The sequence below is a fragment of the Bubalus bubalis genome, chromosome 13 (assembly GCF_019923935.1).
Source record: "Bubalus bubalis isolate 160015118507 breed Murrah chromosome 13, NDDB_SH_1, whole genome shotgun sequence".
NCBI classification, from domain to species: Eukaryota; Metazoa; Chordata; class Mammalia; order Artiodactyla; family Bovidae; genus Bubalus; species Bubalus bubalis.
Window position 1 is genome coordinate 9,554,247 of NC_059169.1, and position 27,559 is coordinate 9,581,805.

At 44.8% G+C, this 27,559-nt stretch overlaps 1 protein-coding gene across 6 annotated transcripts in view; it reads left to right on the plus strand.

Moving 5' to 3' along the window:
• NALCN (sodium leak channel, non-selective) overlaps positions 1-27,559 on the plus strand; it is a 303,051-nt gene that overhangs the window by 264,407 nt on the left and 11,085 nt on the right. For all 6 annotated transcript variants that reach the window (XM_045162542.1, XM_045162541.1, XM_045162544.1 and 3 more), the window contains 12 exons: positions 6,005-6,125; positions 6,213-6,311; positions 10,400-10,493; positions 11,010-11,116; positions 11,321-11,395; positions 12,854-12,973; positions 16,949-17,017; positions 18,378-18,526; positions 19,593-19,686; positions 21,736-21,868; positions 22,543-22,658; positions 24,821-24,978. In XM_045162542.1, coding sequence (XP_045018477.1) covers positions 6,005-6,125; positions 6,213-6,311; positions 10,400-10,493; positions 11,010-11,116; positions 11,321-11,395; positions 12,854-12,973; positions 16,949-17,017; positions 18,378-18,526; positions 19,593-19,686; positions 21,736-21,868; positions 22,543-22,658; positions 24,821-24,978 — 1,335 coding nt within the window. The remainder of the gene's footprint in view (positions 1-6,004; positions 6,126-6,212; positions 6,312-10,399; positions 10,494-11,009; positions 11,117-11,320; positions 11,396-12,853; positions 12,974-16,948; positions 17,018-18,377; positions 18,527-19,592; positions 19,687-21,735; positions 21,869-22,542; positions 22,659-24,820; positions 24,979-27,559) is intronic.

Consider the following 27,559-nt stretch of genomic DNA (forward strand, 5'->3'; position numbering starts at 1 on the left):
TGCCGCAACTGGAGAAAAGCCTGCACAGCAAGGAAGACCTAGCACAGCCAAAATAAAATCATAATAATAAACGCATTAGTTAAAAAAAAGAATATATGAGATATTAGTAAAGCCAACAGATCAAGAGAGAATTACCCCTGAAAAGATAGTTTGAGGACTTCCCTGGTGGTCCAGGGGTTGGCTCTCTGCCTGCCAGTGCAGGGGTGCAGACTCGATCCCTAATTGGGGAGCTAAAATCCCACCTGCCTCGGGGCCAAAAAAAACTAAAACATAAAGCAGAAACAATATGGTAATGAATTCAATAACGACTTTGAAAATGATGTACATCAAAAAGAAAAAGGAAAGATACTTTGCTACTCGTAGTTCCTGGTGGGGTGGCGGGGTGGGGGGGCATAGGACATCACAGCGGGCCACGTGGGGAAGCACCAGGTGAATTGGCAGGCAGAGAGATGGGGAGAGCTGGGGCAGGGAGCGTTTATTGTGGCTTCCCTGGGAAGGGACATGTGAGGCAGGGCGAGCAGGCTGAGGGACGGCCGGTTTGAATAGTCTCAGGGGCTCTGGGGCATGCATGCTTGCATGCTAAGTTGCTTTAGTCATCTCTGACTCTTTGCCACTCCGTGGACTGTAGGCTCCTCTGTCCATGAGATTCTCCAGGCAAGAATACTGGAGTGGGTTGCCATTTCCTCCTCCCAACCCAGAGATCGAACCCCTGTCTCTTGAGTCTCCCATGTTGGCAGGCAGGTTCTTTACCACTAGTGACACCTGGGTCTGGAGCATAGATGCGTCCAGAGTGCTCTGGTCCCTGGCAATGGGGTGATGAGGGCAGGCGGATGGTGGCCCTGAGTATAAAAGCTGGATACAGGAGGTGGTTGGGGTGTGGACTCTGGGGTGGTTGGTTTGTATTTGGGGAAAAAATAAAAGCCTTGAAAAGGAATCTTCCTGAGTTGGGGGATGGTGATCAGGGAGACAGGAGGCCAGAAGGGTGACTCAGACATTTTATCCGGTTGTCCAGAACAACATGCGTTCAGCATCTGTACGTAGGACAGGTGTTAAAGGACCAGGTTTACGATTAAAACATGGAATATTTCTTGGGAACACAAAATTGAGCTTCATGAAAGAACAGTGACTGCTGAGAAGAAAGGGTCCAGGGACAGAGGCCAGCAGAGTCAGATACACAAGACGGGAGCCCATGTCTCTAAGTCCAGCTAATCCCACCCCATCTTGTAAGAACCAGGTGGTCACCATATGGGAGGAGTGGACCAGAGTGGCCGACCTTCTTTTTCTTTCCTCAGACCACATGTCAGGCTTGAGCTGCTGAGAGTAGGATCCTGGAACAGATTTGAATGGAGTAGAAATTTTAGACTGAGGCTCATCATATAGTGAAAAGTGGCCAAAAATTTTTAGAATCTCCCCAAGTGGTAAAGAACCTGCCTGCAAATGCAGGAGTCGTGGATCCAATCCCTGGGTCAGGAAGACCTCCTGGAGTAGGAAATGGCAACCCACTCCAGTGTTCTTCCCTGAAAAGTCCCACGGACAGACGAGCCTGATGGGCTACAGTCCATGGGGTCTCAGAGTCAGACATGACTGAAGTGACTTAACAAGCACGCATGTAAGATGTCAGGAAGGGAATAGAATACATTGGAAGATAGTGTTGGGAGGAGAGTAAGCCATTTCTGGTAGTACCCTATGGTGTTCACCCTGTTCCATAAAACCAGCTCTCTATGATTTTAAAATCAGCTAATTGAAATATAATGTTTTATGGAGAAGGCAACGGCACCCCACTCCAGTACTCTTGCCTGGAAAATCCCATGGGCAGAGGAGCCTGGTAGGCTGCAGTCCATGGGGTCGTTAAGAGTCTAACACAACTGAGCGACTTCACTTTCACTTTTCACTTTCATGCATTGGAGAAGGAAATGGCAACCCACTCCAGTGTTCTTGCCTGGAGAATCCCAGGGATGGGGGAGCCTGGTGGGCTGCTGTCTATGGGGTCGCACAGAGTCGGACACGACTGAAGTGACTTAGCAGCAGCAGCAGCAGCAGCATGCAAGTTACTATTAAGGACTTCAAGTTTAATGGCATTTTAAAAGCATAAACAGAGAGACATCTCTTGACATTATCACAATAGTTATTTCACATTTGTTCAGAATATAATAACTTGGGTGAGTTTTAGCGAAATATAAATCTTTCATCAAATAAATGTCAACTTGTAACCGTTAAAGTTTTCACATATTTTCTTTCTCTAATAATCTCATCAAGAGTTAGCAGCTGACATTTTTCTAATTTTATATTGGCTAATTTATGATTAAGAAAATAACATATCTCAGAATTGGGCTAGAGGAATGTTTTGATAATTATAATTAGGATATAAATATGCAGTAGCTAATTCAGGAGGCAGTCTGGTTTCTGCATTCTCTCTTCAGATGAATACATTCATCTTCTTCTGAATCACTTAGACTTGATGAGATAAAAATTACCTTGGTAAAAAGGATTAAACATATATATTATAAATATTGTATATTTTGTTTTAAGCAGAGATCTGGGACTTAGGAAAATGAAATGCATGAAAGAGAAGTCAACAAAGTGCTCAGTTTTGCAATAAATATATTTACTGTTTACTCTTCTCCAGGTATTACGCTGTCACTGGGGACAGGCTATGATCTCAGACCCTTAAAACCTTGAAGTCTGGTGGAGAACAGGAAATAAAATCAAAATGGTTTAATACAATATGCTGAGGTTTTAATGCTGCATAAATAAGCCCCTAAGTTCACCTGAAGTTCACCAGAAGTTTACTTCTAGGCAATTTCAGATCACACGGTGATATATTCTAGGAGAAAGAGATCAGATGTCTGTGGAGTCTAAGCCTCCAACAATTTGGGTATGCTCTCGGAGAAGGCAATGACAACCCACTCCAGTACTATTGCCTGGAAAATCCCATGGACGGAGGAGCCTGGTGGGCTGCAGTCCATGAGATCGCCAAGAGTCGGACACGACTGAGCAACTTCACTTTCACTTTCTAAGAAAAAGAGTGTAAAACGGCGTTGCTTTGTTAAGTTTAACAGAAACGTTTGAGTATGCAAACTCACTTCCTGGCCCTTCCTGAATCTTAGAAGGGGCCTTGGCCAAGGAGGGGTCTTGAGGCTTAAGTTTCTTGTTTTTTTCATTGTTTATTTAGTTCTTTTGGGCTGTGCTGGGTCTTCCTTGCCGCACGGGCGCTTTCTCGAGTTGTGCTGCATGGACTTCTCTTGTTGCAGAGCACCGGCTCTAGGCAAGTGGGTTCCGTAGTTGTGGCTCAGGGTCTCAGTTACACCGCGGCGTGTGGGATCTTCCTGGATCAGAGATCGAACCAGTGTCCCCCGCACTGGCAGGCGGATTCTTAACCACGGGACCACCAGGGAGGTCCCAAGGCTTAAGTTTTCAGTTCTAAAGAAACTGATTATCAGGCTAAAGATAATAAAAGGCTAGTGTATCAGCCTTTGATTCTAAGGTAAGGAGAGGCGAAGGGTGCAGTGGCAGGAGAAGTATCTAACCCAGACTATGACTGGACCAAGGAGAAGGACCGAAAAGAGAAGACACTCAGTAGACTCCTGAAGGGTGGATAGGAATTAGGCGGGTGGAAGGGGGAGGAGCCATGGGCAGATGGGAGGGAGGGGCGAGGCAGAGGTTAGAAGGTTGCTGGCTGAGTGAATTCAAATGGTTGTTACCAAAGAGCAAGGCAAAAACGGAAACCTGCATTCCAAGAAGTGCAAGTTTCAGATGTCTTTAGAGTAAAAGGCAGAGATGTGTCAGATATCCAGGTACCATTCGGGACAGCACCATTCGCAGCATCTTCACATCCCAAGGCAGAGGCTAAATTCCTCTCCATCTCCATGTTCCCAGGGGAGAACAACTCTCCTTATCATGACCTGGGATCCTTGGAGCATTTGTCACCAGGGGGTACAAAACTGACCAGATTGTGAGTCAGAACTGATTCTTCATTTCCTGAATTGGATGGACAAGATTTTGCTGTTGTTCAGTCGCTAAGTCGTGTCCGATTCCTTGTAACCCCGGGGACTGCAGCACTCCAGGCTTCCCTGTCCTTCACTATCTACTGGAGTTTGCTCAAACTCATGTCTGTTAAGTCCATGATGCCATCCAACCATCTCATCCTCTGTTGACTTCTCCTCTTGCCCTCAATCTTTCCCAGCATCAGGGGATTATAAGCTTTTAGAAATTAACCAGAAAACAAAAGGACCACAGAAAAACTGACAATAATGGATTATGCTTGGGATTTGTTGAAGTCCGCTGTTGGTGAGGTCTCAAACTTCCCAATTTTTTATCAGGAACACAGCATAAACAGATAGCTTATATGATTGAAACTGAGACTTTTTAAATGTTATTTAGTCTTCCAGTGATTTAAATCTATGATCTTGCATTTTATTTTTCTTGTTTTAACCTAAAAGTATATTTTAACATATTCTAACTTCTAAAAGATTTAGAATATAGAAGTAGCTTGGGTTGCTGCAAATTCAGCTTAGAAAGCACTTCTTACATAAAGAAAATGGATGGGTAAGAAAGTTTGACATCAGATCTGAGAGCTGACTCATTTTGTTGTGTGTTTTTTTCCAAATCCTTATTCAAGAAAATTCTGGCATCTGTAGAATCCTTACTGCTCCTGTCTGCTATAAAATATATTAAATTTAATTGAAACACCAAAAGAAAAGAGTGTTGGAAAAATCTAAGAGAATATGCCTGTACTTTCATACTTAAAAAGTACAAATCAGAATCCCAAAATGTGTATTTCTGAGTGGGGCTTTTTTTTTATTACATAGAAGAAAAGCTGATATAGCAATCAGCTCTAAACCTTTAAAAACAAGTCAGTCTCAGCTTTGTTTTCTTTTTAGATTCCCACATATTTAGCATTAAAAAAATAAACTTATAAAAGTATATCTCATGACTGTCTCTGGTATAAAAATACTAAACCAGATTCCCCCAAGAGTGTTGGCCTCCTATGAAGGTTAACTTTTGATAAATGTGCTAGCAAAAAAGAAAAATTATCAAAATATAGTCTAGCTAGGCTTCAGTAGGTCTACTCAATTCAGTCATCCTGAGCTCAATTCATCAAAGCCAGGAAATGTGATGGTAGTCAGGATTTTCCAGCGTGTAGTTGTCTAAATATTTTAATTATTTAAAATAACCTCAGGAAAGGGAAAAAAACACTAAAATTTTCTTCTGTTAATGAAACTGTTGGCTAAGACCTATAATGAAGGGGGGGCGGGGGGGCGGAGATGCAGTGTAGTAGAGATATTAGTGAGAAAAGTATAAATGTGTCAGAAAAACAGGAAATGAGACATTGCCCAGAACCGCCCGCCCCACACACACACCCAGAATAGAGGGGCCAAATAGTTTTAGAAATCAGACTTTAACTGCGGGTATAAACAACACTGGGGTCTATAAGTAGTGTCCGTTGAGTCTCTCGGAGTTAATGAGAGATAAAGTCCACAGGCTCCATACCACCCCCAGGACCCCCAAAGCACCACTAGGTCACAGCTTGCTGCTCCCGTGATGACTAAGAATAAAATCAAGTGCCAAATTCAACTCATTTTACACTTTCTGTACTAACAGCAGAATTTGTAATCTATGCCTTTAGAAAGGTTTTCTAATGTAAAACTATTCCAAAATTCACATCCAGACTCCAGCGCCCCTTTGTAAGGCTTTCCTGCACAAGTTCTAACCAGTCCCCAGTATAATCAGGACTAGCCCAAAACATTGCAGACCCTCTGGAGCTTGTAATCACAGAGTGTTTTGTCCTTTTGGGTTGAGAACACCTCCCCATTACCTAACAATTAAGTACATAATAAATTCTAACATGCTGGTGCATTGTTATGAGTTAGTAATCGAACATCACCTACCCTCCCTTCCAAATGCCAGGTACACTTTGCACCCAAGAGTAGAGAGAGTTATAGATACTGCCTCAGGGTGCTTCTCAGCAGACTATCAAGGGAATATTCCTCTTTCTGACCCACAGGGCAAATCCTCGGAACTTTAACTTTGACAACGTGGGCAATGCAATGCTGGCATTGTTTGAAGTTCTGTCCTTGAAAGGCTGGGTGGAAGTCAGGGACGTTATTATTCATCGTGTGGGGCCGGTAAGCACGCACTGGAATCCTTTGAACGAGACCACAGCTGCTTTCGTTGGCTTTGATGGATAACCATAGTTTTTTTCATTTATACAGATGCATGGAATCTATATTCATGTTTTTGTATTCCTGGGTTGCATGATTGGACTGACCCTTTTTGTTGGAGTGGTTATCGCTAATTTCAATGAAAACAAGGTAAGAATTCTTGGTTTGAATTCCGCAGGGTTTATTCTTTCCTAGCAGCTCACTTTGAGTCCTGTTTTTCATACCCGGCATGAAGTCGCCTTAAACTGTGATGTGACTGGTGTAAATAATCTCCGTAACTATTTTACAAGCTACCTCATTGCTGCCTTTCAGGGACAGTATTTAAGAGCAGGATTCTCTTGCTAAATCTTCTCTTTTGGTAAGGGTGTCATTAATTTGCCTGGGACTGAGTAAGCTCATCTCCTGTTGTCCAAATTGAAAGGCTGCGAGGTGAGTTATTAAAATACAATAGCTGAAACCAATGCATTGATTGCAGGTAATATTACTTTCACAAAATGTAAATTGGATGCTTCTTGGTGAGTCAGTAGGTGATCTCAGAATTTTGATGGGTGTGGGTGGGGACTTTCAGTAGAAGTTTTGAAATCCTAATTCCTAGGATAAAAGTAAGATTTGTCTGATTTCACAGAAAACTTTGCATCCTTTATGAGTTCAGGATGCATGCTGAGTTCCTAGCAGCTCTAATGAGCACTACAAGAGCTCACAAAGGGAAAACAGCAAGTGTAATTTCATGGCAAAAAGAGTTTGGGAGAAACGTTGCCTGTCGTTCTTCTGGACGTGGCTGCTATGCCCTCTGTTCGATTAGGGTGGATCTTCCTCCGGAATCACTTAGGTTTTCCACGGGCATGTCTCGAGTCTCACAACTTTTAAAATGCAGACTAGAGGGGTGAAATCATTGTGTAGGGGTTTGGAAAGAGTAGACGATGGGGCCAGTATTCAGCAGTGGGGCCCATCACATGTCAGCCCATTACCGACAGGTCGTTCAAGGGAGTGAAAATGTCGCCTGTTGCTCTGCATTGAATTAAAGCTAGACTTACCTGCCTCGCACCAGGCCGTTCCTCATCACTCATAGCCGGGACCGGTTTGCATGCCTTCACTTCAGGGCCCTTTGGTTTGCATCGCTGCACGTGGGACTGTCTCATTCACGTCCCCCCAGGCTCTCCACGTGTGTGGTACCAGCGACTCAGCCAATTGCTACCTTTGATGTCTGCCTAATGAGGATGTCATTTCGTTCTGCTTTTCAAAGGGTACCACTTGAAAATCTCCTCTCTGGCCTCCAATGATACTCCAGCTCATGGAAACATGGAATTTAGAGAGAGAGAAAAATAGAGATCATTTGGCCCAGCCCCCTGTTTTACGTTCCCACATTCATAAATGAGTTTCTTTAAGCCCTACCGTGTGTTCCATTTAATATCACATGGGAAGAGGACAATGGATCTTTTTAGATGCCTTTGAGCCATGCCAGGGAGCAGACACTGAGAATTCCAAAACCCAGGCTGAAGTTAATGAGTCAGTTGACAGAGATTAGGGACTGCTTGCCCAGAACACCTTCCCAGGCCTTCTGAGCAGATCTGATTGCAGATGAATTCGGTTCAATTCAGTGACATAAATGAAACAACATAAAATATCCAGTAAGTGAAGGCAGGTGCATAATTAATTGCAGCCCTTAAACTTAGAGGAATGGCTGAAATAATCAGAATAACCAGAGGTCTTGGCTGTATTGATGTTTGGAAGGAAGAAATAAAGAAACCTCTTGGCCTGAGAGAACAGAGAGTGGATGTCAGCTCAGATGGGCTCTTAGGAAAAGGGAAAAATGGAAGAAACTGTATAACAGACATAAAAAACATGATCAGTTCATTAGAGATGTAAATTTCTCAATTATGTGAACCTTTTAGGAAAGATTGTTTTTTGTGATAGAATATCTCAAAACCTTTAGATAAATTGTTTATAAAAATAACATAAAAACTCACAAGGTATATATAAATTAGTAATTAGATGGAAATGTACTTACATGTACATATTAGAGAAATATCAAATATTAATGTGCCAAATATACAAATCAATAAATTATAACCAGAGTAACAAAGTGAGATAGAAGAAAATGAGAGGAAGAAAATAACAAACACATGAACAGAAATTAATGGTATTGAACCCAAAGTAACTTATAGAAAAGCCCAAGAATGGTAAAAACTGGTTTGTTACACTAAATTAGATTGATAAGCCTCGGGCAGAGGTAAGCATGAACAAAAATGTGGAAAAGCAAGCCATGGTAAGTAAAATAGTGTCACTGTTACAGGGATGAAAGTTAGGCTTTCAGAATAGAACACAGAGCCCTAGGAGAGACCCATGTGTATATGGAACAGAAGTAGCACAGGTCAGTGGCCAAGATAAGACTACCCATAGTGATGCTGCGGTAACTGACTGACTGTCTCGGTCTCAGAAACTGAGATTCCTGCCTTACAGCATACTCAAAAATGAATTCCAGATCAATGAAAGACCCAACTATGAAAAACAAAATTTAAACCATTTTTAAACCATGGAGAATCTGCTTTTGACCCTGGAATAGTTGTAGAGTTCTGGACATTAACCACAAAGTGAAATCCATATAGAAAAAAAAATTTACAAGTCAGATTATATTAAAAGGAAAAGTTTCTGAATGATAAAGGACATATTAAGCAAAATTTTAAAAAATAAAGCTGAGAAAATATTTATAATTCACATACCTGACCAAAGATTAGTATCCAGGATATATTAAGAATTTCTACAAAACATCAAAAGTAATATCCAAATACAAAAATGAGCAAAGAATATGAACAGGCAATTCTCAAAGGAACACATGGGAATCACCATTTATACATATTAAAATATTTCATCTCATTAATATTAAAGCTATATCAGATACATTTCACACTCATCAAATTTCCAAATTAAAATATCTGATAAAGTCAAGTACGGGCCAGAATATAAGGAAATGGGAACACTTGTAGATTGAAACCAACGTTGTTGATTATTGCTCTTTTGGAAATTTCTGGTAAATGTGGAAATATGAAAACTTCTAGACCCCAGCAGTTCCTCTCTTAGAGATTGAGCACAGAACAAGACGTTTCCCATGAAACAGTACACATGTGTTCATGGCAGCATTGTTTATAGTCTGTAAGCCTAAAATGATAACTTCTGACAGATGTGTACAGTGGGATACGATGTGAGCGGTTAACATAAACTAATCAGATCTAGTATCTAGTTGTATGGAAAACATAATGTTCAATGAAGATAAAAACAAAACTACATAAGTTACCGCACGTAGAATACCATTACATAATTTTTAAAATTCAAAACAAACACATTTTTATGTATGCATACATAAGTGTCAAAAGTCTGAAAATGCAGTGAGAAGGGTGCCCCTCAGGCACAGTTAGCTTGGTGTCAGGTAAGGCACGCTGGGAGCGGGGAGGTGTTTTTCCCAGTTTCTTAAATTATGCATGAGCGCTCAGTCGCTTCAGTCGTGTCCGATTCTTTGCCCCCCTATAGACTGCAGCGGGCCAGGCTCCTTTCTCCGTGGGATTCTCTAGGCAAGAATACTGGAGTGGGTTGCCATGCCCTCCTCCAGAGGTTCTTAAATTATACTTCTGTCTTTATAATATAATGTAATGAAATGTGACATAATAAATTCATGTGCATTGTAATAAAGTGCTCTGTTACATAACAATATCCGATCTCATTAATCGGTTGTCGCAGGGCTAATTTCTTAAAGAGCTAAATTCTCTGACCTCAAACCACTTGAAAATAAAGTCTCACGATGGCATATATCAGAATGATTTCTCAAAAGACACAATAGCCTTAACCAGAAGCAGAAGCTTTGACGAGCTGTCATGTCGCTGCAGCATTTTCTCCAACGAAAGGGAAGGGAACTAACCACTGTTAGAGTAAGTACCCCTTTTTGGAAGTATAATCATATTGAAAACCTTCCTTAGATTTTTCCCAAACCTGAGTCTCATACATGTTCAAAGATGCCAGCTGAAGGCTGCTGAATGTTCTCTAATCTCACGGCCCTTCCTTTCTGGAATTCCTCTCAAGAACAAGTGTGAGAATTCTGACCATGTTTATCCAGCCGCCACGGTACTGGAAGAATGTCTTTGTCTTAAACCCACGTCCATTCTGTGAGTAGCAGCAGCCCGTTTGCAGTGTCCTTGGCGTAGAGCACACGACAAAGGGTCTCTCTCTGCTTTCCTTTGTTTATTAAGGGGACGGCTCTGCTGACTGTAGATCAGAGAAGATGGGAAGATTTGAAGAGTCGACTGAAGATAGCACAGCCTCTTCATCTGCCACCTCGCCCGGGTATCAAAGATGCTCTGATTTTATTCATGTTGGGCACTACTGTTCCTGATTCCCCAGGAGTCTAAGATTTCAATTAAAATAATAATCAAGAGGCCACTAGGCGGTTCTGCATAAGTTAACATAGAAACAGGCTCCAAACTACAGATCTCTCCGTAGGCTATTAAAATCAACCACCCAAAGGCCATGCTTCAGTGCTCTCAGGATAAGCCTTAATGAAAAAATGAATTTTTAAATAAAATATATTTGTGCTTGCCTTTTAAACACGTGAGTGAAATGTATTAAACTGACAGAAATTGAATGATGCGCTTCTCCTTCCAATACAGACGGCTTCATGCACCGTCGTTTTAAATATTCAGACCCAGCCATTCCTGAAAAACACTTTACAAGAGATTGAACTGTAGGAGAAAAAAAAAAAAATGTAATGGGTTTTAAGATAAGCATTAAAGAAAAATGAAAGGCAAGAATGTAAATGTGACCTATGTCTAAAAGGCCCTTGCCTAAACCTTTCTGTTTCAGATAATGATGGTTTTAGAGCTAAGATGTACGACATAACCCAGCATCCATTTTTTAAGAGGACAATCGCATTGCTGGTCCTGGCTCAGTCGGTGTTGCTGTCCGTCAAGGTACTTTATTACACCCCTAAAGACCCTGGGAGTGAAATTGTTTACTCATCGGTGGGTCCGAGAACATTTCATGCAGCCATGTCCAGTTACAGTCTGCATTTATACAAATTAAAATTCGCAATTGTGTTCAGATGGGAGGAGGAGGGGCGAGTGTTCCGGTGTTGATGGATGCGGACAGAGACCTGCATGCTGTTTCTGTTCCAGTGGGACGTCGAGGACCCGGTGACTGTCCCTCTGGCCACCATGTCGGTCGTCTTCACGTTCATCTTTGTTCTGGAGGTACATGGGTCAGCTGGAGCCGGGGTCCACAGCGCACCTTCTCAACAATCTCCTCCTTCAGGGGCACTTCCTTTTTGCTGTGTGTTCCCTGGCTTTTGAAGTCCTCTTAGAGGGAAGGGAATGGCATGCTCTTAGAATATTTCCTTTACAGGCTGTTCTAGCTTGACCAAACACTTCACTTTATATTTCCATTTTTTTCTAACTACAAGAATTGCTGACTGCTGTTGATTGTTGTATCTGAACATCAGCCTGTCTAGTTAGGTGAGTTCTAATACTTATAGTGAACGGCACAAACCACCATCATTCAGGGACTCAAATTGCAATGTGGTGGCAAAGGGAGTTGGCCCAGGCAAGATTATTTGAATATATGGCCCATATCACATCAGTTTCCAGTGCAGTCCTCTTTGAAAAACAAGCAGATTTTTTTTTTACCCTGTACCGATTGATGTTTCCCAAAATCTATGGACTTTTACTTGAGGAAGAAAAATGTCCTGCTATCAGAACTAGTCATAAAAGAAGGAGAAAAGAGTGTGGCGAATATAGATTTGCATGTATATGTGTGTATTTATTGGAGAAGGTAATGGCAACCCACTCCAGTACTCTTGCCTGGAAAATCCTATGGATGGAGGAGCCTGGTAGGCTGCGGTCCATGGGGTCGCTAGGAGTCAGACACAACTGAGCGACTTCACTTTCACTTTTCACTTTCATGCATTGGAGAAGGAAATGGCAACCCACTCCAGTGTTCTTGCCTAGAGAATCCCAGGGATGGGGGAGCCTGGTGGGCTGCCATCTATGGGGTCGCACAGAGTAGGACACGACTGAAGCGACTTAGCAGCAGCAGCAGCAGCAGTGTGTATTTATATATATATATTTGCTGCTGTTATTTAACTGCTAAGTTGTGTCCAAGTCTTTGCAATCCCATGCCCTGTAGCCTGCCAGGCTCTTCTGTCCATGGAATTTCCCAGACAAGAATTCAGAAGTGGGTTGCGTCTTCCTTCTCCTGGGGATCTTCCTGACTCAGGGATGAAAACTTGGCAAGTGGATACTTTACCACTGAGCCACCAGGGGAACCTGTTTATATATAAACACATACACGTATATACCCAGAAAGAAAGAAAGTGAAGTCACTCAGTCGTGTCCGACTCTTTGCGACCCCATAGACTGTAGTCCACCAGGCTCCTCCGTCCATGGGATTTTCCAGGCAAGAGTACTGGAGTGGGGTGCCATTTTCTTCTCTAGAGGATCTTCCCGACCCAGGGATTGAACCCAGGTCTTCCACATTGTAGGCAGGAGCCTACAGGCTCCTGAGCCACCAGGGAAGCCATTAACGCATCAGTAATAAAGACTTCTCTTTGGTTTCTACATCCTTTAAAATATAATGTGCTTCAAGTTAGGACATCTGAATGTGTGCTGTTGAACACTCAGCTTCAGCTCACCATCTTCATCGCTTTTCCCCAGGTAACGATGAAGATCATAGCAATGTCTCCTGCCGGTTTCTGGCAAAGCAGAAGAAATCGGTACGATCTGCTGGTGACGTCACTGGGTGTTGTCTGGGTGGTCCTTCACTTTGCCCTCCTGGTAAGCGCATCACTGAAGTTCATTTTAGTCGGTAATTTCAGTTCAGGTAATTCTGTTTCCAGTCCCATTTCTGTCCAGACCTTGCTTTAAGACGGGATTTCTGTGCTCAGAAAGATACTGGGTGTCCTCAAAACAGTTGTTACCTTCAGCGTCAGGGGCTGTGCCAAGCCCAGGTGGGCTCTGAGTCACCCAGACTCATGTACATGACAGATGGTTCAGAGCGTTAAAGAGCTGCAAGTCACTATGCCAGGAATTGAGAAGAAGGTCGTGGGCAAGACAAAGACAGTACCGCTGTCAAGAACCTCACAGCCTGGAGCTTCAGACCTGTATTCATGAAATGCTACCGGTCAATGAGAATCACAGCTACAGTGAGGGTGATGGGGAGACCTGTGTCCCTGTGATGACGCAGGGCAGTGTGTGGCAGCTTCGTCAGAGAGATTCTAGAAGGCATCCCCCCAGGGAGTGATGACTGGGTTCAGCCTGTATGGTGAAGGTAGAACATTCCAGGGAGCTTCCCCTATGATGGGAGAGTTCAGCAGTTTAGACAATGTGACGGACTCAAAGTGGCCAGGGGAATGTGGCACCAGATCTGGTTGGGGGAGAAGGCATCAGACTTGTCATACAGAGTGAAGTAAGTCAGAAAGAGAAAAGCAAACATTGTTTTATATATGTGTGTGTGTGTGTGTGTGTGTGTGTGTTGTGAAAGTTATGGCCAACCTAGAGAGCATATTAAAAAGCAGAGACATTACTTTGCCAACAAAGGTCCATCCAGTCAAGGCTATGGTTTTTCCCGTAGTCATGTACGGATGTAAGAGTTGGACAATAAAGAAAGCTGAGCACCAAAGAATTGATGCTTTTGAACTGTGGTGTTGGAGAAGACTCTTGAGAGTCCCTTGGACTGCAAGGAGATCCAACCAGTACATCCTAAAGGAGATCAGTCCTGGGTGTTCATTGGAAGGACTGATGCTAAAGCTGAAACTCCAATACTTTGGCCACCTGATGCAAAGAGCTGACTCATTGGGAAAGACCCTGATGCTGGGAAAGATTGAGGGCAGGAGGAGAAGAGGACGACAGAAGATGAGATGGTTGGATGGCATCACTGACTCAATGGGCATAAGTTTGAGTAAACTCCGGGATTTGGTGATGGACAGGGAGGCCTGGCGTGCTGTAGTCCATAGGGTCACAAAGAGTTGGACATGACTGAGCGATTGAACTGAACTGAACTGATATATATGAAATCTAGACAGATGCTACTGATAAACCTACTTTCAGGGCAGGAATAGAGATGCAGAGAATGGATTTATGGACACAAGGTGGGAAAGGGAGAGGGGGATGAACTGAGAGAGAAGCACTGACATAAATCCACTGCCACGTGTGACACAGCTGGTGGGAAGCTACTGCACAGCACCGGGAGCTCAGAGGGGCATTCTGTGGTGCCCTAGAGGGATGGCATGGGGGAGAGGTGCATAGGGAGCTCAGCGTGGTGCTCTGTGATGCCTAGAAGGATGGCATGGGGGAGAGGCGCACAGGGAGCTCAGCATGGTGCTCTGTGGTGCCCTAGAGGGATGGCATGGGGGAGAGGTGCACAGGGAGCTCAGCATGGCACTCTGTGGTGCCCTAGAGGGATGGCATGGGGGAGAGGCACACAGGGAGCTCAGTGTGGTGCTCTGTGGTGCCCTAGAGGGATGGCATGGGGGAGAGGTGCACAGGGAGCTCAGCATGGCACTCTGTGGTGCCCTAGAAGGATGGCATGGGGGAGAGGAGCACAGGGAGCTCAGTGTGGCACTCTGTGATGCCCTAGAGGGATGGCATAGGGGAGAGGAGCACAGCTCAGCATGGCACTCTGTGATGCCCCAGAGGGATGGCATGGGGGAGAGGAGCACAGGGAGCTCAGCGTGGCGCTCTGTGGTGCCCTAGAGGGATGGCATGGGGGAGAGGCACATAGGGAGCTCAATGTGGTGCTCTGTGGTGCCCTAGAGGGATGGCATGGGGGAGAGGAGCACAGGGAGCTCAGCGTGGCGCTCTGTGGTGCCCTAGAGGGATGGCATGGGGGAGAGGCACATAGGGAGCTCAATGTGGTGCTCTGTGGTGCCCTAGAGGGATGGCATGGGGGAGAGGAGCACAGGGAGCTCAGCGTGGCGCTCTGTGATGCCCCAGAGGGATGGCATGGGGGAGAGGCACACAGGGAGCTCAGCGTGGTGCTCTCTGATGCCCTCAAGGAGTGGCATGGGGGAGAGGCACACAGGGAGCTCAGCATGGTGCTCTCTGATGCCCTCAAGGAATGGCATGGGGGAGAGGCTCAGAGGGAGCTCAGTGTGGTGCTCTGTGGTGCCCTAGAGGGAAGGCATGTGGGAGAGGAGCACAGGGAGCTCAGCGTGGTGCTCTGTGGTGCCCTAGAGCGATGGGATGGGGAAGAGGGAGGGGTACCCACGAGGCAGGGGATATATGTATACATATAGCTGATTAAGGTTATTGTACATCAGAAACTAATGCAACATTGTAAAACAATTATACTCCAATAAATAAAGCTAGTTTAAAAAAAAATAAAATGAAAAAAAAATGTGTCAGACCTCTTGGACCTTGTAGTTCAGGTAAAGGATTAAGTCCTCATCCTGGAAGCATGGGGTGTCATCACTTCCAGAATGCAAAGAAAGAAGATATCTACACTAGGCTTTGGGCTCACACAGCAAGAAGGAGCAGCAAAGTCCATGCTTGTCTCTTTCTCCAGAGAAACTCAGTCCAAGCAGGATGGTGAGTAAGCGTCCTAATTCTGGATGTCCCCAAAGAGAATATCTCATACCTGCAAGACCAGCTCGCCCTTCTGCCTGACTGCTCCTGCCCTTCTCTGGGAACCTGTGGTCCTTGAAGAATGTTCCTTCTCCGCTCTGTTCTGCAGCAGACTGTTGTGAAGGAAGGTGCAGTCCTTGTTCCCATTCCGAGACGCTCCTGTGCAGACTCATTCATTTCCTTGTTGTTGTTGTTGTTCAGTCGTTAAGTCATGTCCGACTCTGTGACCCCATGGACTGCAGCTCGCCAGGCTTCCCTGTCCCTCACATCTCTCGGAGTTTCTTGAAGTTCACGTCCATTGCATCAGTGATCCATCCAACCGTCTCATCCTCTGTCGCCCTCTTCTCCTTCTGCCTTCAGTCTTTCCCATCATCAGGGTCTTTTCTAATGAGTTGACTGTTGCGTCAAGTGGCCAAAGTATTGGAGTTTCAATTTCATTTCCTTGCCCCTCACCAAGGAGCTTCCCTTGCCGGGGACCCACCTGTGATGGGCGTCATTTGACTAAGCAAAGTTCCCTGGGGAATAATCAAGCTTGGACATCAGCTTAATGCCTCCGTTGTCATTGCGGTTGTAGCTGGTGGGCTTTGTTCTCAGATGAAGCTCTCTTCATCATGGACCACACAGACTCATCTCTTGCTGCCAATCACACACTTGAAGGAAGAGCTGGGTGTGTTTCTGAGAGGGAGGGAACTTATCTGAAATCAGCTTAGACTAACATGGATGCGGCCGGCTGCGATCCAGAGACCTTCACAGAGAAGGAAGCTGGAGCTGACCCCACAGTCTCTTTCTGCATCAGCACCCCATCTGTTGGAAGAAGAAGCCGGGATCCCTTTATCTGCTGCCTCCCTCAACTTCTTCCTGTTGCATTGCTATCCTAGGGACTTCCCGCCCCTCCAAGGATCTGGTCACTATTTTATCAATATGTAAAGTAAGTTTTAAAATACAGAGTTCAGCTGAGCAACACAGAGATGAAAGTTCTATTTAAGGTTTGATTTTATAGCTAATACTTATTCATGAGTTTTGACGGTGACCTTTTCAGCACCTTTTTAAGATAAATTTCTTAAGAGGAATTTTCACATTTTATTAAGCTCATTATTCGGTAGACTTCACAGAAGGCTTAAAATGAAAGATGGGACAGTAACAAGATCTTTCATGCGAATTACGAGGGGCTCTCCATTTAAATTGCAGAACGCGTACACCTACATGATGGGAGCGTGTGTGATTGTCTTCCGGTTTTTCTCCATCTGCGGGAAGCATGTGAGTACCTTGTGAAGATGCTGTCAGAGGTCACGTGTGCACCGAAGGAAGGAGGATGACTAGCTGCTGCGGCTGCCCTTCTGGGTCTCCAGGGCTGCAGCTAACAAATTCCTAGACACCATAAGTCAAAATGAGCAAATAATGAAATGAATCGGTTGCTTAGTTATCTTGTGATATGTTTCCTGACATTTGTGTTGTTTTATTGATTCTTCTCATTTGCTAAGTGAACTCAGTCATCATTTAAAGATAACATATCAAGCATGAAAGCAAAAACTAATGGTCTTTCTCAATGCTTCTTTATTTTTATTGTTTTTATTTTTCATAGAGGTAAGTCGTCTGGGGGGGTCTTTCCAGGTGGGGCTGGTGGTGAAGAACACACCTGCCCATGCAGGAGACATGAGAGATGCGGGTTCAATCCCTGGGTCGGGAAGATCCCCAGGAGGAGGGTATGGCAACCCACTCCAGTATTCTTGCCTGAAGAATCCCACGGACAGAGGAGCCTAGTGGGCTACAGCCCATAGCGTCACAAAGAGTCAGACATGACTGAAGTGACTTAGCACACACACACACAAGTCATTTTCAATGCAAAGAAGGAGAATCTTCAACAAACATTCATGATCCTGTGATTCCATATTTCTTGATATCCTTGTTAATGCTCAACACATTACACGTGTATTTTTCATGTTTAAGGCATGGTTTCCTTTTTTGTTACTCACTTTATTTCATATATAGTCCATATTTCCACATAATCAATATATTTTGTATTTGATGGTTATTTGGTATTTTATCATTGTTAAGGTTTTGTTTTTGTGAATGTTTATTTGTGTAAGAATCCTGAGTCTACTTGCTTTCAGCCAAAAATATACAGAGGCATCACAGAGAATCAGTGAGCAAGAGAAGAGAAAAATGGGAGGCTAAAAATATTGAGGTGGAACTTTCATTAATTCGGCAAAGAGGCTGAAGTTTGAGATACAAGTAGAATTTCTCTATGTCAAATGATTTTAATAATATTCAAATTTAATACCAAATAGCAAACAACTTCCAAATGTTGTTGTTCAGTCGCTGAGTTGTGTCTGACTCTTTGTAACCCCATGGACTGTGGCCCACCAGGCCCTTCTGTCCATGGGATTTCCCAGGCAAGAATACTGGAGTGGGTTTCCTTCTCCAGGGGATCTTCCCGGTTTATTTACCACTGAGCAAGCAACTTTCAAATGATATCCTTGTAAATCACTTTTGTGTCAGACTGCTTAAACGGTATGTCCTTCCCAAGATGGCTTGTGAATTGAATATTCCCTGTATCTCTCTCTTTCTTTTTCTCTCTTTTCCCACCCCTACCCCCAAATCCTTCCTCTGCATTCAGGTAACCCTGAAGATGCTTCTCCTGACGGTGGTCGTCAGCATGTATAAAAGCTTCTTTATCATAGTGGGCATGTTCCTATTGCTGCTGTGTTATGCTTTCGCTGGAGTTGTCTTATTTGGTACTGTGAAATATGGAGAAAACATTAACAGGTTGGTGTATATTTATCTTTGTATTCAAATAGTAAACTTTTCTAGTAATGAAATCATGAGTAAATATGTACATGTTTTAAACAAAGATGGGGAAGCAATTATTTGAAAATTAAAGTAAAATGACCAAATTTTAAATAATGTTTTTCTCATCGAAAACAGTATGCATGCTTACTTTAGAAACTTTAGAAAATTCAGAAATACAAGAAAACAAAAAGAACCCATAATTCCATCCCCATGCAGAAATAACCACGTCTAATGCCTGGTAAATTCCAGAAATTTTTCTATCACATACTGCCAGAAGTGATATATTATTTTTTTTAATTGAACAATTTTGAGATGGCTCTGGGATTTTTCCTTTTTTTAAGACAAGCATTGTAATTTAGAACCCACAAATGATTATTATACATGAAAAGCATTTTTCAAAGATTGTCTTAAATTTCGTGGAACTGTATCGGAGTATTTTTTTTTTTGACGTCCTAACAGAAAAAAAATTAAATGTATCATGTTGCAGAGACTACTTATTTGATACATGGTGGTTACATCTTTTTTTTTTTTTTCTCATTTAGTTGTTTATTTCAACCTTTCTTTAACGTCTTAATAACTTTATCAAGAAACAAGTCAAACCTGTGAAAATACCTGTTAGCAGTCAACATATTTTTATAAATTTCTGTACTATGATGCAAAGATATTTTAAACACTCAATGGTTCATCAAGGGCCTAATTCTCACATAAGCAGCAGTTTTAAAATTCAGATTATGGTGGTTACATCTTTTATAGCATAATCCTTGTAAAAGAAGGAATCAGTTTTAATTGTCAAAGCTTGCTTTCCCAGTCATTCAAGATGAATGGCAATAAATTGTTGGCGCTGTGCTAGGGTTGAGCTATTGAGATAGCTCTACTTGGAGGCAAGTATAAATAACAAACAAATAAGAGGCTGTAACCTTTGGAAATGGTAGCTTAGCAACCAAATTTGCTCCAAAATCCACCTGTTTTGATGGTGACAACCTTTCCTACTTCCTGACAAACCATATCACTCATATTGTTTGTTTGCTTTTCCTCAAATTAGGCATGCAAACTTTTCTTCAGCTGGCAAAGCAATTACTGTACTGTTCCGAATTGTCACAGGAGAAGACTGGAATAAGATCATGCACGACTGTATGGTAAATGTCTCTTCATTACTAACAAAGCCTAGACTTAGAAGCAGATGAAACTCTTTGGTGATGTAATGGCACCATCATTCTTGTAGTGTCAAGACTGTATACAAAACACATATCCTGGCTCTTTAATCCTCTTAAATTACAGTATATACACATACAAGAAAGATATCCAGTGAACCCAACTCAAGCTATTGTAGTTCCATTCAACAAATTTGCATCATTTGAGCACTGTTCTGTCCCTCCATCTTTGACATTCTGGCAGTCAAGTTCAAAGAAGAGAGTTCCTATTCTTTGATTTAATTTCTTCAACAGATACTCACTAGACCCCTGTTTTTGTGCTGGCCCCTGTACTAGGTGCTAGGGCTTCAGCGAGTCCAAGGCATTCTCGAGCAGCTTATATCAGGGGTTCCGAGCCATACTCTTCCCCAGGTATCCTCGCTTCTAGGGGCTAAGTCTTCACCATCCTCAGGTCTCAGTTCAAAGCCAGTTCCTTCGGGAACCCTGCCCAACACTAAGACTGCGGTTCTGTGTTCTCCAGGTGTTCTGTATTTCTTCTTGGCTGTGTGTTGCACAACCATAGTGAGTTATCAGCTTGATTGGTTCACTTCATCTCCCTCTCACCCTGCAAACCAACTGAAAAAAGAAATTTCTGCAAACATGGCAGTTCAGTGGCCACCACTCCTGTGTGGTTATTGAGCCCCTGAGGTGCGATTGGTGCAACCGAGGAATTGAATTTTCAATCATATTTTAATTGTATTGACTGTTAATGAACATAACTTTGAAATTAGATAGCCCCATGGAGCGGGCTTCCCTGGTGGCTCAGATAGTAAAGAATCTGCCTCTCAATGCAGGAGACCCAAGTTCGATCCCTGGGTCGGGGAGATAGCCTGAAGGAGACGATGGCAACCCCGTCTAGTATTCTTGCCTGGAGAATCCCTTGGACCGAGGAGCCCTGAGGGCTACAGTCCATGGGGTCACAAAAGAGTCCAGCTCGACTGAGCGACTAACACTTTGACTGTCACTGATGTGGAGTTGGCGGCTACCAGGTGGACCGCAGGACTCTAGACTGTCAGCAGCAGGGAGGAGGGGAGGGGCCTGGGGATAAACCAGGCACAGAGGAGGAAGGAGCTCGGGAACTTTATGTATGAGTGAGAATTTACCAAAGCAAAAATAATACAAGGCAGAATTGATTAAATTCTAGATAAAAAAAATAAACAAGCATAAGGCTGCGGAAACATAGAAGACCTAGGTCTCTCTGACCGAAAGAAACCTGGAAGTTTCTCAGAGGGGTGTGAGTTTTATTGGGCCAGTGGAGAATGGGCAAGCTTAGGAATTCCCCTGGTGGTCCAGTGGTTGAGACATCGGCTTCTGGTGCAGGAGGTTCGGATTTGATCCCTGGTCAGAGAGCTAAGATCCCACAGGCCCTGAGGCCAAAAAAAAAAAAAAAAAAAAAACCAAAACATAAAACAGAAGCAATATTGTAACAGATTCAATAAAGACTTTAAAAATGGTCCACATCAAAAAAAAAAAAAGAAGGCTTTTGATAACCTGAAATCTTGTGCCATTTAATGACGTCTCATAGTGATGCTCCAAGTATTAGGATTCTGGCTTTTTCTTACATAATCTGAATGTGAATTTGCTGTGTAGCACGAATCTTCCTAAATCTTCAGCCATTACTGAACTCAGAGAATTTTCTAAAGCGCCTTTTGGTCGGACTCTCTGTGTTTGCATCACAGCGACTACTGGCCCTTCGGAACTATTGGAGGTGGCAGAAAGTGTCTCTTGGGAGAAACGACTTCATTTTTGTTGTGCTTCTCAAATGGCAATGAACTTGGGATTCTGCAAGACCAAAAGCGTGGCATACATGAAATATTCTTTTTGATTTTGACCGCAGATGGTGTACCCAGTGTATGGGGCTCTGAGAGATGACTTTGAAGTTAATTATATTTTATATTGTTAGGAATATGTTCACAATTACAGGTAGATAAGGGGAATTTATATTCTCCTCTGTTCTCACCCTGGCCCCCCCTCTTCCCTGCCGTGGCCCCACAGGTCCAGCCCCCCTTTTGTACTCCCGATGAATTTACATACTGGGCAACAGACTGTGGAAATTATGCCGGGGCACTTATGTATTTCTGTTCATTTTATGTCATCATTGCCTACATCATGCTAAATCTACTTGTAGGTAAGTAATGCTCGTTGAATATTTTCTCAATCTCTTTAAACTCAGGTTGTTAGATAATTATATACAATTTCCAAGTAATTATCTGGGTTGCTTGGGGTGGGTGTTTTATGGCATTAATTATAAACTGTTGCCTCTTGGTCCAGAAACTGAAAAGACCTTTGAAAGGCACATAAATGACAGTTGATTGTAATTTCAAGCGTTGTCCTATTTATTATGTCCATTAATTTCAAAAGCTCTTCTCATGGGTTCAGTTGAACAAATATCAGAAAAGGCTACCTTTGCCGCCTTGAAATATCACAATTATGTTTTCAAAAGATATACGTTGTCCACCCAGCTGTGGGGCCACCAGAACTCAATCTGACCTTTAAAAAGTGCCCTGGAACTCTTAACGAAGAGTTGAAGCCAGCTGGCGTGAGCAGCTATAGACACAGAATGCATGTTTATGCTCATGACCCTCATGTTTTGGAAAGGCAGGAGCTGGATGAATAGCCTGATCCAAGTGTAAACCATGCCAACTTGGAAACCGTACTAAAAGCCCTTTAAAAATTTGGCTTATAATGTAGGTGATAAAATTCATTATTTATAATCGATGTTTTATTTTTTGGGAAAAATGACAGATTAGCATAATTGCCTAACATCCTCATTTTTCTTTTCTTTTCTTTTTTTTTCTTTAGCCATAATTGTGGAGAATTTCTCCTTGTTTTATTCCACTGAGGAGGACCAGCTTTTAAGTTACAATGATCTTCGCCACTTTCAAATCATATGGAACATGGTGGATGATAAAAGAGAGGTGAGAGAATCGATTATTGTCTCATGCCCTACCCCAAAGACACTTACTGCCTTATTGCAAACTTTTCAGTGGTTTTGTGGTTGACAGTTGACATGTATTGAATTTGGATTGAACGGCCATTGCTGAATTGCAGAAAGCTGTCATTGACAATTTAGAAGGATGCGCTAGGAGGGGAGAGAGACAAAAGAGCTCCCCGTCCTGTTCTTTCCAACCATAAGTGTCCTCTCCTTCCGACATTGGGAAGGTCAGCAAGGAGAAGAAACTACGGGAGCTCTAAAGAGGCCAACCTGGGCTCAGGGCAGGATGGGGTGAGGTTTACATCACCATAGTGATCTGTAAGGCAGATTCAAACAGCAATTCTGATTAGAAGTGCAAAGGAGTTATTTAAAGTGGTTTCTGAAAGTTACCATTTTGGACTTTACCATTTGGATGGTTTCATCGTAAATCTTACCCAAGATTTCCTACACTTTGTCAGAGCAGCAGCTGCTCTTGCCCCCTCCCCTCCCCTCCCCCCGATCCCCTTCCCCTCTTCTCCCCCCTTCTTCCTTCCTCACCTCCTACCCATCCTCCTCCTTGCTCCCCTTCCTCCTCTTCCTCCTTCATCCTCGCAAACCCTCAGGCACAGTTCTAGGCACCAGGGATGTGACTGTGAACAAGATGGCAAGGTCCCCGTGCTCACAGAGCCTACAGGGAGACAAACTATAAAAAGTGAGACAGTAATGATTGTAAAGATTATTTTTATTTCAAGAAACGATAAACACTTTGAAGAAGACGTGACATGGTAGAGAGTGGCTGGAGTTGGCGGCAGATGTTTTAGCAGGGTGGTCGTGAAAGCCTGGCTGAGCAGGTGTTATTTGACTTCACATCTGAGGAACGAGGGAAGTTCAGCCACGGGCAGACCTGGGGGAAGATCTGGAAATGGCTTCTGGAAGAATCGACTGCAGACACAGAGGCCAAGGAGCCAGAAGCAGAGCGGACGGGGTTTCCTGGACCAGAGCTGGGGTCTGCAGAGCGGCGCACAGCTTTCCCCAGGGCCTGTGCTCTCTCTCCCCTTGGTGCCCCTACCGCCCCAGGCACTGGTCTGGGGGGTTCCTTCCAAGACAGTGACCTGGCTGAGCAGGTGTCTGGCCCCCTCTCCATCTCACCTGATCTGCTGAGCTCTCCATCACTGCCGCATGCAGGGACCTGTCCTCCGTGGACACACACGCAAGTCGGCACACCGCTCACACGTGTGGACGTTAATAACTGGCAGGAATTCTCGGGCTGCCAGCCTCCCTCCCTCTCGCCCAGTTCCTCCATTCAAAGTCAGAGCCAGGCTGGCACTGCAGGTTTTGTTGCCCCGAAGGGAGTGACCCGTGTTAGGGGCTTGGAGTCTGGATCTGCTGGGAGCCAGTCTTCCTGGATGGGATTGTCCTCTTGCTGGAGAGGACCCGGAAAGGAGTGGTCTTTCGGCTGCAGAGCAACTCAGAATCCATAATTAGCCATGCCCAGCATCTGGACTAAGTGAAGAGGACGATCATGCCCACATGGGCCCCGTGTCCTCTACTCAGTGCATCACTCTCCTCTCGGCTCACATGTTAGACAAATATGGGCACAGGCTGAGTCTGTGCGACAGGCACCAGGGAGAGACCATAAAGTGGGAGCCGTGCTAGGGGAGACGGAGGGTGACCTCTGCCCCTCCTGGTTCCTGGGCTGTCCCGCTGTGGCGGGGATGTCCCTACCTTCCCCCCTTCCACCCCCAGAACCAGAGAAGCCCCTGCAGAAGCTCCCAGGAGCCAGCTCTTCATCCCGGTCTCCTCCGGATGTGCAGACCCACCCTGCCTCCAGAGCCCAGCAGCTTCCTTGCTCTGCTGGTTTATGGCAGCTTCTGAGGACTAGCTGTGGGCTCTTTGGCTGTGAAAACAGAACACCAAGCAAAAATGACAGTGCTCTGTTACCCGGCTTCCTCAGTGGCTCAGTGGTAAAGAACCCGCCTGCCAATGCGGGAAACGAGGGTTCGATCCCCTGGAGGTCGGGAAGATCCCCTGCAGGAGGAAATGGCAACCCACTCCAGTCTTCTTGCCTGGAGAATCCCATGGACAGAGGAGCCAGGCAGGCTACAGTCCATGGGGTCACAAAGAGTCCGACGCGACTTGACAACCATCAACATGCTCTGTCGCCAGGGGGTGATCCCGACCTTCCGCGTGAAGTTCCTACTGCGGCTGCTGCGGGGCAGGCTGGAGGTGGACCTGGACAAGGACAAGCTTCTGTTCAAGCACATGTGCTACGAGATGGAGCGGCTGCACAACGGCGGTGACGTCACCTTCCACGACGTGCTCAGGTACGGGGTGGGGGCGGGGGGCTTGGGGGGGTCGGTTCCCAGCTCTGAGTCTCAGCTGCAGGGGCGATGAGCACCCTACCCCTTCGTTAACAGGAAGGAAGACATCCAGAGGGCTGGGAACCTGCTCAGTTCCTGGGGCCAAGCTGGGGCTACAATCCAATCAGTCTTCTCACCCGTGGGTCTGACCAGAGTTGGCCTGGCTCACCCAGACACAGACGCCCCTGCTTGGTTGACACATCCCATTTCCAGACATTTCCTGAGGACCCCAGATAGGACAAAAGGGCAGACGGAGGCTCAGCCCTTTCTTCTCTCTGAGCGGCTTCTGCATTATTTGCTGCTGCTGCTGCATCACTTCAGTCGTGTCCGACTCAGTGTGACCCCATAGACAGCAGCCCACCAGGCTCCCCCATCCCTGGGATTCTCCAGGCAAGAACACTGGAGTGGGTTGCCATTTCCTTCTCCAATGCATGAAAGTGAAGTCGCTCAGTCGTGCCAGACCCTCAGTGACCCCATGGACTGCAGCCCACCAGGCTCCTCCATCCATGGGATTCTGCAGGCAAGAGTACTGGAGTGGGGTGCCATCGCCTTCTTGCTAGGATTGCTTTAACAAACTCCCACTCTCTGAGCAGTCTAAGCAGTCAAGTGGATTGTCTAGAGGCTGGAAGTGAATTCCAGGAGTCAGCAGACGGGGTTCTCTCTGAGGCTGGGAGGAGGATCAGATCCAGGTCTTGCCCGGGGCTGCTGGTGGTTTGCTGGTCATCGTTGGTGCTTCTTGGCTTGTGGAAGCATCACCCTGATCTCTGCCTTCATCTTCACAGGATGTGCTCTGTGTGTGTGTGTCTGTCCAGGTGTCCCCTTTTGTAAGGACACAAGATCATATCGGATTAAAGCCCCACCCTACTCCAGCACGACCTCCTCCCGACTGATTACATCTGCAGTGCCTGCGAGTGCATGCTCAGTTGCTTCGTGTCTGACTCTTTAGGACCCCATGGACTGCAGTTCACCAGCCCCTCTGTCCATGGGATTCTCTAGGAAAGAGTACTAGAGTGGATTGCCATGCCATCCTCCAGGGGATCTTCCCCACCGAGGGATCAAACCTGGGTCTCCTGCGTTGCAGGCAGATTCTTTACTGTCTGAGCCACCAGGGAAGCCCAATCTGCAGTGACCTGTTCCCAAATAAGATCACACTCTGAGGGCCCGGAGTGAGGACCCCAGCATAACTTTTGTTGAGGGAAAACAATTCAGCTCAACAGCTTCTTAAATGGGAGTCAGTGGATAAACTTCAGAGGTCCGTGGTCTTGGAAAGAGAAACAGTTCCATCTTTATTTTCACTAGTCATTGGCTGCAATGCAGCATCTCCTTCAGTGATGAATGCAGGCGACAAACCACAGTAGTGTTAACAATACAGTGGCTGTATCTTTGTCACCAGTAAAAATCTCAGACATTACTGCATGTCTAATATCTTAAAATACCTGTTATGCTTCCCAGTTCTGAGACATAGTAGTCATTTCACCTCAGCTAGATGTTACTATTCAATATAATAGTAGAGAAGTTCTTATTTTACTGTATCACCACCTTTTCAAAGAAATCTAAAGACTCAATTTCTATATAATCTGTTTCCTGTGTAATGTAGATTTCGTAATGCATTCAAAACCTGATGCTAAGAAATATCTCGCGTCAGCTGCACTGCCAAAGGATCCATGCCCCAGAAAAAGTCAAGAAAACCCTCTACCACCAGTAGCTATGTTCATCGTGTTGCAAATACCCAGCCAATTAAGTGCTGGGTATTGAGTCACAAATTTCAGGAGCATCCATGCGTCCAGAAATACGTTGTAACTGGAATCTGAAAAATGACCAGAACAGAGGAAGGATCTGGGAGAAATTGTCTCAAGTTACTGATTCTACCTCCCTCTCTTCACTTCTTCTGGGAGCAAGCGAAAAGGAAGGACAAGATGAGGCAGAAAACACAGACAAGAGCAAAGAGTGCCATCTCTCTCAGAATGTCACCTCATCTTCCTCATAGTGACAGTTTCAGGCTGAAAGTGAGGTGGATAGACACATCACTGTCCCCACTAATTAGCATCCAGCCTCTTTGGATGACATTGTGTGTCTGATCAAATGGACCCGGATGAAGCTGATGGAGGCATCCTTTGCTCCTCCTTATCCTTCTCACCCTGGATGTGATCGCAAGTGGTCCACAAAGATGAGATTCTTGACAAGGCAGGGGAGAGCATGTTCTTCCCCAGTGGTGGGAAGAGGCTTAGAAATCGAGAGTAGGTCATGGAACTGATACCAAGGCTGAATGGGGAGGGCCCCTCAGGCACCTGCAGGCTGTGATCTGGGCTGTGTAGATGGATGTGAGCTCACAGCTGGGGGCTGTGACTACGCAGGACAGCACCCAACTGCCAGAGGGCACTGTATCCCACTTTGGCTGCGAGCCCCTCAGCCTGGGCACCGCCTCGTTGCCCAGGTGCCTCCACACAGCACGTCGGCTGAGTCTCTGTCATCAGCCGTTGTCTGGGCCTATTGCGCTAAGGGCCAAATGGGAGTGAACATTGCACCCTGGCTTTGAGCCCATCTG